At 31.9% G+C, this 13,765-nt stretch overlaps 1 protein-coding gene and 1 long non-coding RNA gene across 2 annotated transcripts; one reads left to right on the forward strand and one right to left on the reverse strand.

The window, feature by feature from the left end:
• Nucleotides 1-385: 385 nt before the first annotated feature.
• map3k7cl (map3k7 C-terminal like) lies at nt 386-11,955 on the reverse strand. Its single transcript, XM_051121494.1, has 5 exons — nt 11,703-11,955; nt 11,199-11,280; nt 8,470-8,528; nt 4,584-4,699; nt 386-948 (listed from the first exon to the last, which is right to left on the reverse strand). Exons 2-5 carry the CDS (start codon nt 11,272-11,274, stop codon nt 768-770), a joined length of 432 nt encoding a protein of 143 aa, XP_050977451.1. The 5' UTR covers nt 11,275-11,280; nt 11,703-11,955; the 3' UTR covers nt 386-767.
• LOC127172259 (uncharacterized) lies at nt 802-5,715 on the forward strand. The gene is made up of 3 exons (XR_007828610.1): nt 802-864; nt 4,598-4,711; nt 4,926-5,715. It is a non-coding gene; the product is annotated as an uncharacterized LOC127172259 (long non-coding RNA).
• Nucleotides 11,956-13,765: the final 1,810 nt, after the last annotated feature.

Here is a 13,765-nt window from a genome sequence, read left to right on the forward strand (position 1 = left end):
AAATAACCATATGCCACTACATTTTTACCATTCACAATCATAATCCTGATAAAGAAACAGAAACTTACACTAACTAAACAAAGCTCTAGTCTAAATAAACCCTCAATCTGGAGGAAGTAAACTGCTAAACTGCTGCTAAACTGGTTTGTGGACATACACCTCTGGTATTTCAGCTGTGTGGGATGGGGGTGTCAGCCATTGATATTTTTGCAAGGTTTCACAATCCTAAAATGAGCAGATCACATTTCGAAACCCAAGTTCCCTATTGCTGAGTGACTAAACAATGGCGTGTAGTCATACGTTTAGCGTCACCTAGCTTGAACTCAAATAGCTGAACAGAAATGTAATTCCTTAATTCCTTTTTTTATGCAACTGACAGACAGTAAGCAGTAAAAACTTTTACTGAGAGTAGCAGTTACACTTTCACAGCAGAGCAGAACATTTCAACTGTACAACATAGGCATAGATAAATGTGTGAAGCACATTTGTCAACAAACACGCCCTTAAAACACACAAAGAAGAAGAAATAGTATATATTCAGAATGCGATGTCAGGCATCAGGCAGTTTGGGCCACAAGACCATCCGCTCTGAAAAAGACCCATATTAGCATAAAGTATGTTATGTTTAAGTGTCTCAGTCTAAAAAAACGGATTCAAGATCAGTTTTCCGCTTCAGTACATTACACAAGCACTGAAGGAATGCTGAGATGTTTATAAGAAGTAGTAAAGACCCAGAGGTGAAAGCTCTTTCGCATTTGTGTCAAAGGTCACGAGGAGCCCTGCCTCTTTTGACTGATCACTCGGAGCGTCTCTAACTGCTGTGCGCGTTGACTATGGACTGTAATCAGATTCCGGTTCTCTTCCGTGAGTATCCTGTATTCCTCCTCAAGTCGTGCGAACTCCATCGACGCCTTTTCGTCCTCTAGCAGCTCCGCCATGAGCTCCATCCTGAGCGTGACACACACAAAAGGGCAAATAACATGTTATAATGATTTGTTACATTACTTCTTTTAATGATTGTTTTTAATGTAATGATAATATGAAAGGTGTGTGCCAGAATAACATATTATGTGGGCTGGGTGTCGGACAGGTGACTGCAGGCACTGGTTCTGTGCCCGAAACTATTTTATAGGAAGTGAAACTTTCTACACTATAGCTTTGGGTACCTGGGATGATACAATGATCTCAATCGGAAAAAAAATATTGTACACAGTAGAAGTGTAGATGTAGAAATTTGTCTGTGGTTTGTAATGTTTCACTAGCTCACAAAAGCACTGAGCCACTGATCTCTTCTACATATGCCCTTTGGACTGTCATTAACCGTTTGAGCAGGGTGGTAGGGCGGTGACAGGTGTTTGTTGTCTATTGTGTCTCTAACTGGACAAAAAGATGGTGCTGTATCTGATCTCAGTGTATCTGAAAAAGTGAATGTGTTTTCCTCCTTAGGAAAAAAAGAAAATGAGAAAGAGAACAAACACTGGAAATTCACAGTGGCATTTAGATGAAAAGAAAGTTCTTGTGCTTCTCTCTATAAATACACCAGAACCCTCACACACACACACACACACACACACACACACACACACATATATATATATATATATATATATATATACACATACACTCGTTCAAACGTTTGGGATCAGTACGATTTTTAATGTTTTTTTAAAGACGTTTCTAAAAAACAGAAAGTTTTCTATGTGAATATATTTTAAAATGTAATTTATTCCTGTGTGATGCAAAGCTGAATTTTCAGCATCATTACTCCAGTCTTCAATGTCACATGATCCTTAAGAAATCATTCTAATATGCTGATTTATTATCAATGTTGGAAATAGTTATTTTGCTGTTAAAAAGAACAGCATTTATTTAAAATAGAAATCTTTTAACAATATAAACTACCATTTAAAAGTTTATTCTTTCTTTTTTTAAAAAGAAATGGATGCTTTTATTCACCAAGGATGTGTTTAATTGATTAAAAAAAAAAAAAAAAAAAAAAAAGTGATAGCAAAGACTTACATTGTTAGAAAAGATTTCGAAGTTGCAGGAGAAAATGAGATGGGACTTTTTAGACGTTCCCTAACTGTCATGATCGGAAAAAAGTTCACACAGAGCTAGACAAGACGAGTGTTTGAGGTTAAAAAGTGTAGAAATTGTCAATTTTTTTTTTAGTAAATAAGTTTAGCTAGATAAGACCATTATTTCTAGGCTGGGATTGTTTAGAGCCCTTTGAAGCTGCATTTAAACTGCATTTTGGAAGTTCAAATTTGGGGGCACCATAGAAGTCCATTATAGTAGAGTAATGGACTCTCAAAAAACATAATTTCTTTACGACTAAAGAAAGAAAGATATGAACATCTTGGCAGAAAAGGGGGTGAGTAAATGATCTGTACATTTTTGTTCTGGAAGTGAACTAATCTTGTTTGGCTGGTCTATGTGGTAATATAGTACATCGGGCAGGGCATCCAAACAGTCACCTATCATTCTTTAACCTCAAATATGGCTTTTCATCTGAAAGATGTATGTAGTAGCAACTTTACATGGCTGCTCAATCTAATGATAGCCAAGAAAAATGTGTGCTATTGTGGAAGCTGTGCGAACAGTAGTGCACTCACTGCATGACAGATGGAAGTGCCGGTGCAGTCACTTGCTCTTAAAATACTCTGTCATTTTTGGTCATACAGATAAAAGTAATACTAAATGTAAAGACTATGTTTATTTGTGTACACTCAGAATAACAACTAAACGTTGTGCTTTTGTAAAATAATGAAAGCAAACAGGATGCGCTTTCTGCCGTCTCGGTCTCTGTGAACTTGAGTGTAAAACTTCAAAACTCTGTGTATATTTGTCTTACAGACATAAAAAATACAGTGACATGCCTACATTTAAATAAATAAATTCAAATAGAAAATAAATACCCTCAGATTATATAATCCGTATGAAACATGTAGGTGCATCCATTACTGCAGAGATGACGAGTCAGTGTAACCGACTTCATCTGTTAAAGGGGTCATCGGATGCAAAGTTCACTTTTACATGTTGTTTGAACATTAATGTGTGTTGGCATTGTATGTACACATCTACCCTATAATCATAAAAATCAGTGCAGTGGTTTTTAATTAATCTGTAAAAATAATATCCTCTTTTTCAAATCGAGCCATTCTCAGATGCCTGTCGGTGTGACGTCACACGCCTTAAATCAGCTGTAACAGTCCGACCTCCGTTGTTTTGATGCCGGAGCAGGGATGTAAATTAGACAAGAATATCTCAGATTGAGCGACTGAGGTGTTGAGGTGCGGCTAAAGTAAACAGGCTCGTCACTCCACAGAGAGAAGAGAGGGGCGGGGCGAGCAGAGCTCATTAACATTTAAAGCAACCTCGACCAGAACAGGATGATTTTTTGCAGAGCTGATTTTGGCAAGGTTTTTTGTTTTGCTTTTTGCATGTGCTTGAGTGCATATTAGCTATGTAGGCAGTTAAAGACTCATTATTATGATTTATATGGTTTATTAAACATGCAAGTAATGGTCGATTAATGCTTAAAACGAATGACTACTAGTCAACTAAAAAATCTTTAGTCGAGGGCAGCTCTAGTTTTAACAGCATGTAGTGAGTTTGGTGGGGGGGTAAATGAGAATGAATGGGCGAAAGTCACGTGAGAGGAGGCAATGCCTCCATCGCAGTATGATTGGATTTGACTGGTTATGTTCAGATGTGATTGGTTCATGTCTGAATGAACAATATAATGGCGTTAATTGGGAAGACTAATTTTAAAAAGTAAGTACACAACTCTCACACTTAGATATAACCACGTTAATTCAAAATTAGACTTAAAATGGCATGAAAACATGATCCGTGAATTAATGAATTTATATGAAAATTTTGAAGAGAGTGAAAGAGAGAGAGAGAGTATGGAAGCCCGTTTCCGCCACTAAATAAAAATAACTTGCGACTTATTTCACAATTCTGACTTTTTTCTCAGAATTGCGTGGTGCAAACTCGCAATTCTGAGAAATAAAGTCACAATTACCTTTTTTATTTTTATTCAGTGGCGGAAATGGGCTTCCATATAGAGAGAGAAAGAGAGATTCTTAAATAAGTTGTGCAACTATATATTTAACGTCACTTATTTTTACATACGTTTCATGATTGTATATTAGTATACTGTTTGCTTTGAAAATACAAATGTATGTTTAAAAAACATAACAAGAATAAAAAAAAAGTTTGGAATCTAAATGTGCAGTATTGTTAGGTTTTACAGTGCACTTTCAATTTCATCACAGTGTGGTTTTGCAATGTAAATGTTAAAAAAACAAAAAGACCTGCATACCACAATACAGTATGCCAGGTCTTGTCATAATTACACAGGCCTATTTTAACCAGTCGAGCAGCATAACTTTTAAGGAAACCCCATGAGGGCAGACAAAGGCTTCGATGTCTATGTTTGTACTTACAACATAGTGTATTAGAGATTTACAAACACAATAGCATATTAACAGGATAACTGACAACTGTGAATTTGAAATCAATCTCAGTAATATCATGAATGCATGTTTGTGTTTTGAGTTATTTTGAAAGCTTACTTTCTGTCTTCCAGCCTGGCGATTTCATGTTTGACCTGGTTGAACTCATTGGCCATCTTGCAGTGGTTTTTGTACACTTCAATGGACTCCTTTAGAGAGCGACACGGCAGCACCGGCTAGTGAGGAAGGTGATGACAATATTACATCACATTTTTATTATTAAAACTGTTTTATTTTTTTAATACTTCAGCACAACCCACAGTTGACACATTATACAGTATGTTATAGTCAGTCTATATGCTTGAGCCACTAGAGTGACTGGAAATAAATTCAGGAACTTTGTTTTTTTTTTTTGTATGATGCTATATTTGGATCGTCTGCTACATCCTGGAAAATACACAGAATCATCAGACAGCCTGACAAGAGAGTTTCAATCAATAGATCAAACATAATATGTGGAAACAGTTGGTGAGCCGCTTGACTTTATTCCTTTTGTGTCAGGAACTTCTTCTTTCGCAATGACTCACGGTCCTACAGAATATCATCCACACGACTAAACGCTTCAACTTCTCCCAGTTTTTCCCCTAATGTGTGGGTGTGCATGTTAAGTCCAAACTATGATTTTTTTTTTTATGTAGGACGATTTCAGCATTTCAAAGAGGGACACTTTTATCTTCCTCTAAGAGGGGAATCTTCCTTTAAATGCTAACAGCACTGTTCTTCTAAACACCATATGGTTTTGATAATTAATAATCTTAGTATAGCCTATTATCATAAAAACAAAATCATTTCATGTACGTCTTTATAGATAGATAAAGACGACAGACTTTTCAAATCGACATTAAAGTCAGCACATCTCATGCTTCTGCTGCACAGAGACACATTAACTCCCTTTTGCCTAAAAAACAGTCTGAGAGTATTTGACGTTAGTGACAAAGCCTTTTTTTTTGTATCAGTAATGTATGAGGAAACTCTACAAGAAAAAGTACTGAACTGTTGTCATGTTGTCAACGTGCAAAACCGACTGTACATGTCAGCATGAAACAGCATTCACTGTCCATTTCACTTGCGCAATGAAACATATTTTTGAGTGAAACAGCATATTCATAGTGGGAAAAAATAGTAGGCAGAGACTTTTTGCCTTTCAGGAATTGACTGGATTGTGAAAAGTGGGAGGATGTTCCCTGAAAAAGAGAAGCAAATTAATACATTTTGATGAATGATTATGAAGCCAAATATTTGTTTTTCATACTGTTCACAGTAAGACCAAAAAGGGTATATTAGATACAAAATGTGTCATTTATAAGCTTCTAGTAAGCTTTTAGAAATGCATATTTTTATTTAATATTTTTTATGTATTAACAATTTTGTAATACAGGTTTTATTTAATAATAATCAAACAGCAACAACAATAATACAATAATAATAATAGAAAATAATAATAATAATAAATGACAAAGATTAAAGGAGAAGTCCACTTCCAAAACAAAGATTCACAGATGATGTACTCACCCCCTTGTCATCCAAGCTGTTCATGTTTTTCTTTCTTCAGTCTTAAAGAAATTGTGTTTTTTGAGGAAAACATTTCAGCATTTTTCTCCATATAATGGACTGACATGGTTCCCCCAATTTCGAACTTCCAAAATGCAGTTTAAATGCTGCTTCAAATGATCCCAAATGCAGTTGTGAATGATCCCAGCCGAGAAAGAAGGGTCTTATCTAGCGAAACGATCGATTATGATTATTTTCATAAAACAAATACAATTTAAATACTTTTTAATCTCAAACGCTTGTCTTGCCTTTCTCTCCCTGAACTCTGTGTATTGTGGCTCAAGACAGTTAGGGTATGTCGAAAAACTCCAATCGTATTTTCTCCCTCAACTTCAAAAAAAAAAATCATTTAAAAATCATCCTACATCACTGCAGAAGTACCGACCCAGTCTTTGCAACGTGAACAAGCAAAGAAGATCAAACACCCTTAACAAAAAAGGTAAAACAGCGAGAACATGAGATGGGAGTTTTTCGACATACCCTAACTGTCATGAACCATAAAAAAACAGTCCAGGCAGAGTAAGACAAGATGAGTGTTTGACTTTAAAATGTATATAAATTGTATTATTTTTATTAAAACAACCGATCGTTACGCTAGAAAAGACCCTTCTTTATCGCTTAGATCCGCATTTAGGATCGTTTGAAGCCGCATTTAAACTGCCTTTTGGAAGTTCAAAATCATACATTTTTGTTCTGGAAGTGAACTTCTCCTTCAAGTGTTTTTTATTTAATAATTGTCAGTTTCTATTTAATAAATATATTTATATGATATTATCTATTTAATACATATATTTATAATGATGATAGTAACAATGAAAACTGGACTTCTAATGGTAAAAATTAAATATTAAAACATTAAATAGTAATTATTATTAGAATTATTATTTTGTGTTTAATAAATGTATTTTCAGTAGTAATAATAATAATAATAATAATAATTAAATAATTAAACATCAACAACAATAATAATACAATAATAAATTGACAGGCTTCTACTGACAAAGTTTGAATGTTTTCATCTACGAATTGTCGTTTTTTATTTAATAAATATATCTATATTATATTATGTATTTATATAATAATAATACATACATATATGGGCTTCTAATGACAAAAATTAAATGTCATTATTATTATACTTATTATGTTGTGTTTAATAAATTAATTTATTATTATTAATAATAATAATAATAAATTATGGGCTTCTAATGGCAATATTTAATGTTTTATTTAATAATATTTTTAATTATACTGTTTACAGTAATATACCAAAGAGGTATATTAGATACAAAGTGTGCCATTTATGAGATTCTTCTGGTAAAAATAAATGTTTTTATTTTATATTTTATTTTGTAATAAAGATTTGTCTTTAATAATAACTAAAAAACAACATAATAATAATAAATAAAAAATAAATAATAATAATAATAAAATTGATGGGCTTCTAGTGACAAAGAGTACATGTTTTTTATTTAATAATTATTGGTTTTATTCAGTAAATATATTAATATAATATTATGTATTTCTTTAATAATAATAATAATAATAATACATGTATGGGCTTCAAAAGGAACAAATTAAATGTAATTATAATTATTATTTTGTGTTTAATACATTCATTTTTAATACTACTACTAATAATAATTGATGAGCTTCTAGTAACAAAGATTAAATGTTTTTTAAATGTAATTATTATTAATTTATTATATTAATTACTTATTTTTTAATAATAATAATAAATTATAGGCTTTTAGTGGCTTTATTTAATAATATTTTAATTAATAAATGTATTGTTATTTCTAATTTATCGTTTAACTAATTTTTAGTTCCTGTTGACTGTAGGCCACTGCTAACTTAAAAGTAAATAAAACTGATGCCATCTTGTGGTCTTACAGAAGCATTGCCGAAACCTTTCCTAATTGAGAAAAGTGTGATTCTCTATAAGGCCCATTAAACAAAACTAAATAATATTTTTCATAAAAATAAGTGAAAATAGTCAAAGGAGGAACAAATGTCCTCAGGCAAGGAAGAGACAACAACAAACTTTTTAAAGCAGCAGTAAAATATTTCTATGATCTGCAGATGTTGATAATGTTGTCTTGTGAATGCGAGACTATTTGTCTCATTTTGCTTCTTTCCTCATGAATCACCACTAATATTAGCACAATGAATTTAGCCTTTCGAAAGTTTTTTTCTGCACATACATCACACTCAGTGACCCCAAACTGTGATTATCACACACACAATACATCTTCAGTTATGAGATATAGTCAGATGTATAATATCTACTACTTTTAGAGGCTTATTACAGCTGTAAATTCTCCAGCAGACACTGTAATTGTATTCTAACAGTGTCTGCCCGTCATGTTTTAAACTGATTATTAATAACCTTTACCTGCAGACGTTGCTCAAGGTCAGGGAATGATGGAAGGGGATCCTCTGCATCTTTCAACTCTGGGAGAAACATAAAGCCAGAGGAACATGTCTGGTATGAGAATGCTAATGTTTGAGATCTTTACTCGGTGACATCTACATCCATATAATCAGTTAAATCGTACCACACTGCACACGACACTACAGCACGTCCAGTTCGCTGTTTACACTGATCTAGGTCCGGTTTCTCTAGTATAAACATACATGTGGCCATTCACCTACAAACTGCTTCCAGATCAGTGCGAAAAGCCAAATTCGGGCAGCACCTGTTTGGCCATGGACTCTAAATCCTGAACGGACAGATTGAAAGTAACTATCTCCCAGGTTCTTTGCAATGACTTGTCTGTAACGAGCGCTCTGACAGACAGCTTGTCTGTGCTGATTCCCGCCATGCCAGCTATGTCCAAGCGGGGCTCACTCACTCCCGCTGAGAATCCTCTGATGCAACTGGCTAAAAACAGGCCTGTTTACAGTCATGCATCAGCCAGACAGCCAATTAAAAGATAAATATACATTCAAATTTGCAAGGGCATTATATGAAACATGATATGCACGTGATTCCTGCAGAATGTGGCCAGGTGGAGGAACATTTTGTCAGTCTTTCATTGTTTTCTATAATAATATAAGAAAAATACATGCTGTACATTTTTAGAAATGTATGTTTTAAAAGTACAAATGTTTAAAATACATATATAGAATATAGAATTTCATATCATAATTATTTTATGTATAATAATAACAATAATAAACAATTGTTTCTTTTTTATTGTTATTATTTTTCTTTATTTATTTTTTTTTTAGTGTTTAATGTAGTTTAGTTTTCTTTTGGAGTAATGGAACTTTTTAAACTACTGTTTCTCCAGCTGTTACTTGTTGCTTATTTGTTAAATTTATTTTAAAACAAACACACAAAAAATGTTAATAAATAATCACCAAATAATAAGTAATTTAACATTTTTGCAGTTTTCATTAGCTAGTGTAAAAAGTGACTGTTAATTTATACAAACACACACACAATTTTATAATTATTTAAGTATATTAGTTACTATTAATAATAGTAATAATATATAAAATGTACGATTTATTATTTTGCTATTTTATTTGCCCCAGTTATTATTATTTATTATTATTATTATTTTATTTTGTTATTTTATTTTTATTTCATTTCATTTCATTTTAGAGTTATGAAAATGTATTTTAGTTTAGCTTTTATGTTATAATTATAATTATTATTGTTGTTGTTGTTGTTGTTGTTGTTTTCTTTATTTAATTGTTTTATTTCATTTATACTTAAATTTTGGAGTTATGAAATAGTTTAGCTTTTGTTCTCACTCTCACCCAGTTATGTTATTTATTATTATTTTTATTATTATTATTGTTGTTGTTGTTGTTGTTGTTTTGTTTATTTAATTGTTTTATTTTATTTATACTTTAATTTTGGAGTTTTGAAAATGTATTTTAATTTAGCTTTTGTTCTGCCCCCGTTATCTTTTTATTATGTGTTTACTGTATTATTATTATTATTATTATTATTATTATTATTATTATTGTTGTTGTTGTTGTTTATTTTATTTACTTTAATTTTGGAGTTAGGATTAGGTTAGGGTTATTAGGTTGGGGTTGTTATTGTTGTTGTTTTTGTTTATTTTATTTTATTTTACTTTTTTTATTATTATAGTTTTATTTTTTATTTATTTTTAGCTTTTGGTCTCCCCTAATTATGTTATTTTTTAACTTGTTACTATTTTATTTTATTTTATTTTATATATATATATATTTTTTTAATTTTATTATTCTAGTTTAGTTTTGGTTAGTTTCATTTTGTAGTTATGAAAATGTATTTTACTTTAGCTTTTGTTCCCCCCAATTATGTTAATTTTGTATTGTATTATTGTTGTTTTTGTTGTATTATTATTTTGTTGTATTATTGTAGTATTGTTTGTTTCATATTTTATTTCATTATATTTTACAGCTTCATTTTGAAGTTCTGAAAATCTATTTAAGTTTAGCTTTGGTTTTCCCCAGTTATGTTTATTTATTTCAGTTAAATTCTTTTTTTTTTCATTTCATAGATTTAATGTGTTAATTACGCACACGCACACACACAAAAGGAAAGAAAAATAGGTCTGCAAGGTTCAAAACAAACTTAGAGAATTACGGGAAAGAAAGCTAAATGTAGAATGTTTGCAAGGCTCTATTTGCGTTCCACTTTTGGGAAAGAAAGAAAAGGACGCATGCAGGGCAAAGCAGCATCGAAGCGTGAAGTATTAAATGCTTTTAAATTTAGGCCAGTGTTCTAAAAGCAAATGAGTGAATCATGCAGCAGTGAGGTATTAAAACAGAAACCTGATGCTGCAATGCCCAGGCAGCAGCTGTCATCAAAGCATTTGCCCGAATAGCTGTAAAACACTTTGACAGCGCTGTTGACTTTGTGGCTAGGTAGATATTTTGTTTTTAAGATGCCAGAGATCAACTAAAATAGAGGGGGCACCTGTTTCTTTGCAAAGGATGGCAAAAGTTGAATCGATCCCACATGAGAGGCTTTGGGGTGGCTTTTGCTTGTTGCCATTTTGGTAGAAGTCACGCATCGTATGGACCGTGCAGAGCGGGAGGAACCGACTCTATTTTAGTCTCTCAATCGCAGTGTCTTTGTCACAAGCGTGTAAACAATCATCTTAACGGATGCGTTACCTGAGGTTTCGTCGAGGCTGAAAGCGATTTGTACTTCAGGTTTATCTGCAGAGACTCGTCTAGCTGAGGTGATCATTTATTCCTAGAACAAGAGCAGATCTGGGTTAAACAGGTGGATGTAAACCTTATGCTTCAGATGTATGAGATCAGCAGCCTTTCAGGGGTCATGAAACGGTTTCATCATGGGCCCAAAGTTGCACCAGGGATTAAATAATTGGACACAAATCCTCCACCGGCCAGCAAATGAGATCATACGTCTGTATTGGCTGCACAGCGTTTCTTAGTATCGACTTATTTGTTCATGTTTACAGTAACACTACATGTATAGTTACTGTATTTGATGTTATTTAACATTAAAGAAGATGCAAAGCCCAATGTGAGTGTCCTGAAAAACTACAACTTGTTAAAAAAGCTGTGACTTGTTGGCTACTGTAAACATAAAATAAGATTTTCAAGAAGTTCAGCTTGTTACATATGATTACAAGTGATAATAAAACCCCTTACCTGACAATAGAAACGTATTTGCAGAAAACTCTCTGTTAAAAGAGCCTCGAAAGTCGCTCAGTAAAAGACACAGAGCTGTAGAAACTCCATTGAGAATCCTGTAGATCTTCTTCGCTGTATTCGCACTGTAAAAAGTCACAGTAAACTAGCAGTAATCCTCGTAGTGTACACTGAGAAGCCAAAAGCAGGTTCGCAAACACAGCCAAAGTAATCACAGCTCTTCAGCGGGAGGCTGTCAGAGTGGCTCTGTGATTTTGTGTGTGCCAGCCAGACTCCAATTAAATGGCTCAGATGGCATGACTTTACTCTAGAACAATGTCCATCTCTCCAATCAGCTTTGAGTCACCCACACATTCACAAGAACAAAGCAAAGGGTTGATTTTTGTACTGGTTTTGCTTTTCTTTAGATTTGGGCTGATTTGTGACAGTTTTTGTTTTGAATCGCACTGTTAGGTTTCTTTTATTGTTAAATAATAATCATCAGTGTAAGCATTTAGAGCTGTGTACTTCATAATGATTGCAGAACGTAAGTCACACAAGGAATTAAAATGTATTTAATAATAAAATATAAAATATATATATTTAAAAAGATAATTAAAATATAAACATAAAAATGAAATTAAAATATCAAGATATTTAAAATAAAGTAGACTAAATAAAACATTAAATAATAATTATAATAAATTAATACAGTATAATAAATGCATAGGTTAATTTGGCTTCAACTAATTATAACAATTAATTTGATTATTAATTATTTAAAGTGATAATTAACAGGAAATGAGGTTTATCCAAATTATTTTAAAATAAAATAAAATCTATCAATACAATAGATTCATAAATAATAGTTCTTTAATGAATTGCTTTGTTCCTGCTCTTTAGTCACTTTGGATAAAAACAATTTGACTATTAATTATTTTAAGTGATATAAATAATTAACAGCAAATGAGGTTTATCCAAATTATTTTACATTTAAATCAAACTATTTTATTTAAATTTAAAATTAGAATTTTGTTTTTTAATTAAAAGTATATTTAAACAAACACATTGAGATCAAATTGATTGCAAAAACAGAAAAAAAAACTATATATAAAGATATTTAAAGACAGAAACATAAAAATGAAATAAAACAATAGTTCAATATAACAGAATAATAAATAATAGTTCTTTGATTAAAAGATATTTAAAATAAAGTAGACTAGATAAAACGGATTAATACATTATAATAATAAATCAATACAGTATAATAAATGTATAGATTAATTTGGCTCAAACTAATTCTAAAAATTATTGGATTATTAATTATATTATAAAAGTAAAATAGATCAATATAATAGAACAATAAATAATACTTCTTTGATGAATTGAAATACAATAAAAATAAAAAAGAACCTTTAAATAATAAGTATGTGTGTTTAAGAATATTTGATATATTTATCATATCTGTGAGGTATGTATTTGCTGAGTTTCTATTCATTTTTGTGAAGCACTTGTTGAGATATCATGTTTGTTTTCTTTAATTTCTTTATTTTATAAATTAAAGCACTGTTAACGTTTTGTTGATATAAACCGTCTTAACGCGCGCATTTACTTATCGAAGATTGTTCTATTGTGTAGGCTATTCTTGCGCTGGAAATCATGGTTCAGTTTGGTCAACCACAAATGCCTTTTGTTCCTCAGATAGTATTTTGCACTCTTCTCCTTGATTTGTTTTAACTTGTGGCAGTCTGTAGTACACAGTTTTTTTTCCTTGTTCTGACCGATTAGCACAGCCCAAAACATGACAATAATTGAACATTTTCAGCAGAAATAATCAGCAAAATATGCAAGTTTTGTTCAGTGGCATTGTTTAGGTTTAGCGCTGCCAATATGGCTGACTGATGACGCATCGTGAAAACACTCTATAGGGAAATAATTACAAGAATAACAGTGTGCGTAAAATTGTTAAACTGTTTGCAATACAAACCAGTGTGTTCATATTTAAAGGGGCCATCGGATGCCCATTTTTCCACAAGTTGATATGATTCTTTAGGGTCTCAATGAAAAGTCTATAATATAATTTG

This window comes from Labeo rohita, chromosome 10 (assembly GCF_022985175.1).
Source record: "Labeo rohita strain BAU-BD-2019 chromosome 10, IGBB_LRoh.1.0, whole genome shotgun sequence".
Classification (NCBI taxonomy): Eukaryota; Metazoa; Chordata; class Actinopteri; order Cypriniformes; family Cyprinidae; genus Labeo; species Labeo rohita.

Excerpts from the sequence above, each read along its gene's own strand:
- map3k7cl (XM_051121494.1), bottom strand. The coding sequence starts at position 11,274 with ATGATCACCTCAGCTAGACGAGTCTCTGCAGATAAACCTGAAGTACAA. Across the intron at positions 8,529-11,198 it reads CAGCCTCGACGAAACCTCAG|AGTTGAAAGATGCAGAGGAT; the intron begins GTAACGCATCCG and ends TGTTTCTCCCAG. Across the intron at positions 4,700-8,469 it reads ACCTTGAGCAACGTCTGCAG|CCGGTGCTGCCGTGTCGCTC; the intron begins GTAAAGGTTATT and ends CTTCCTCACTAG.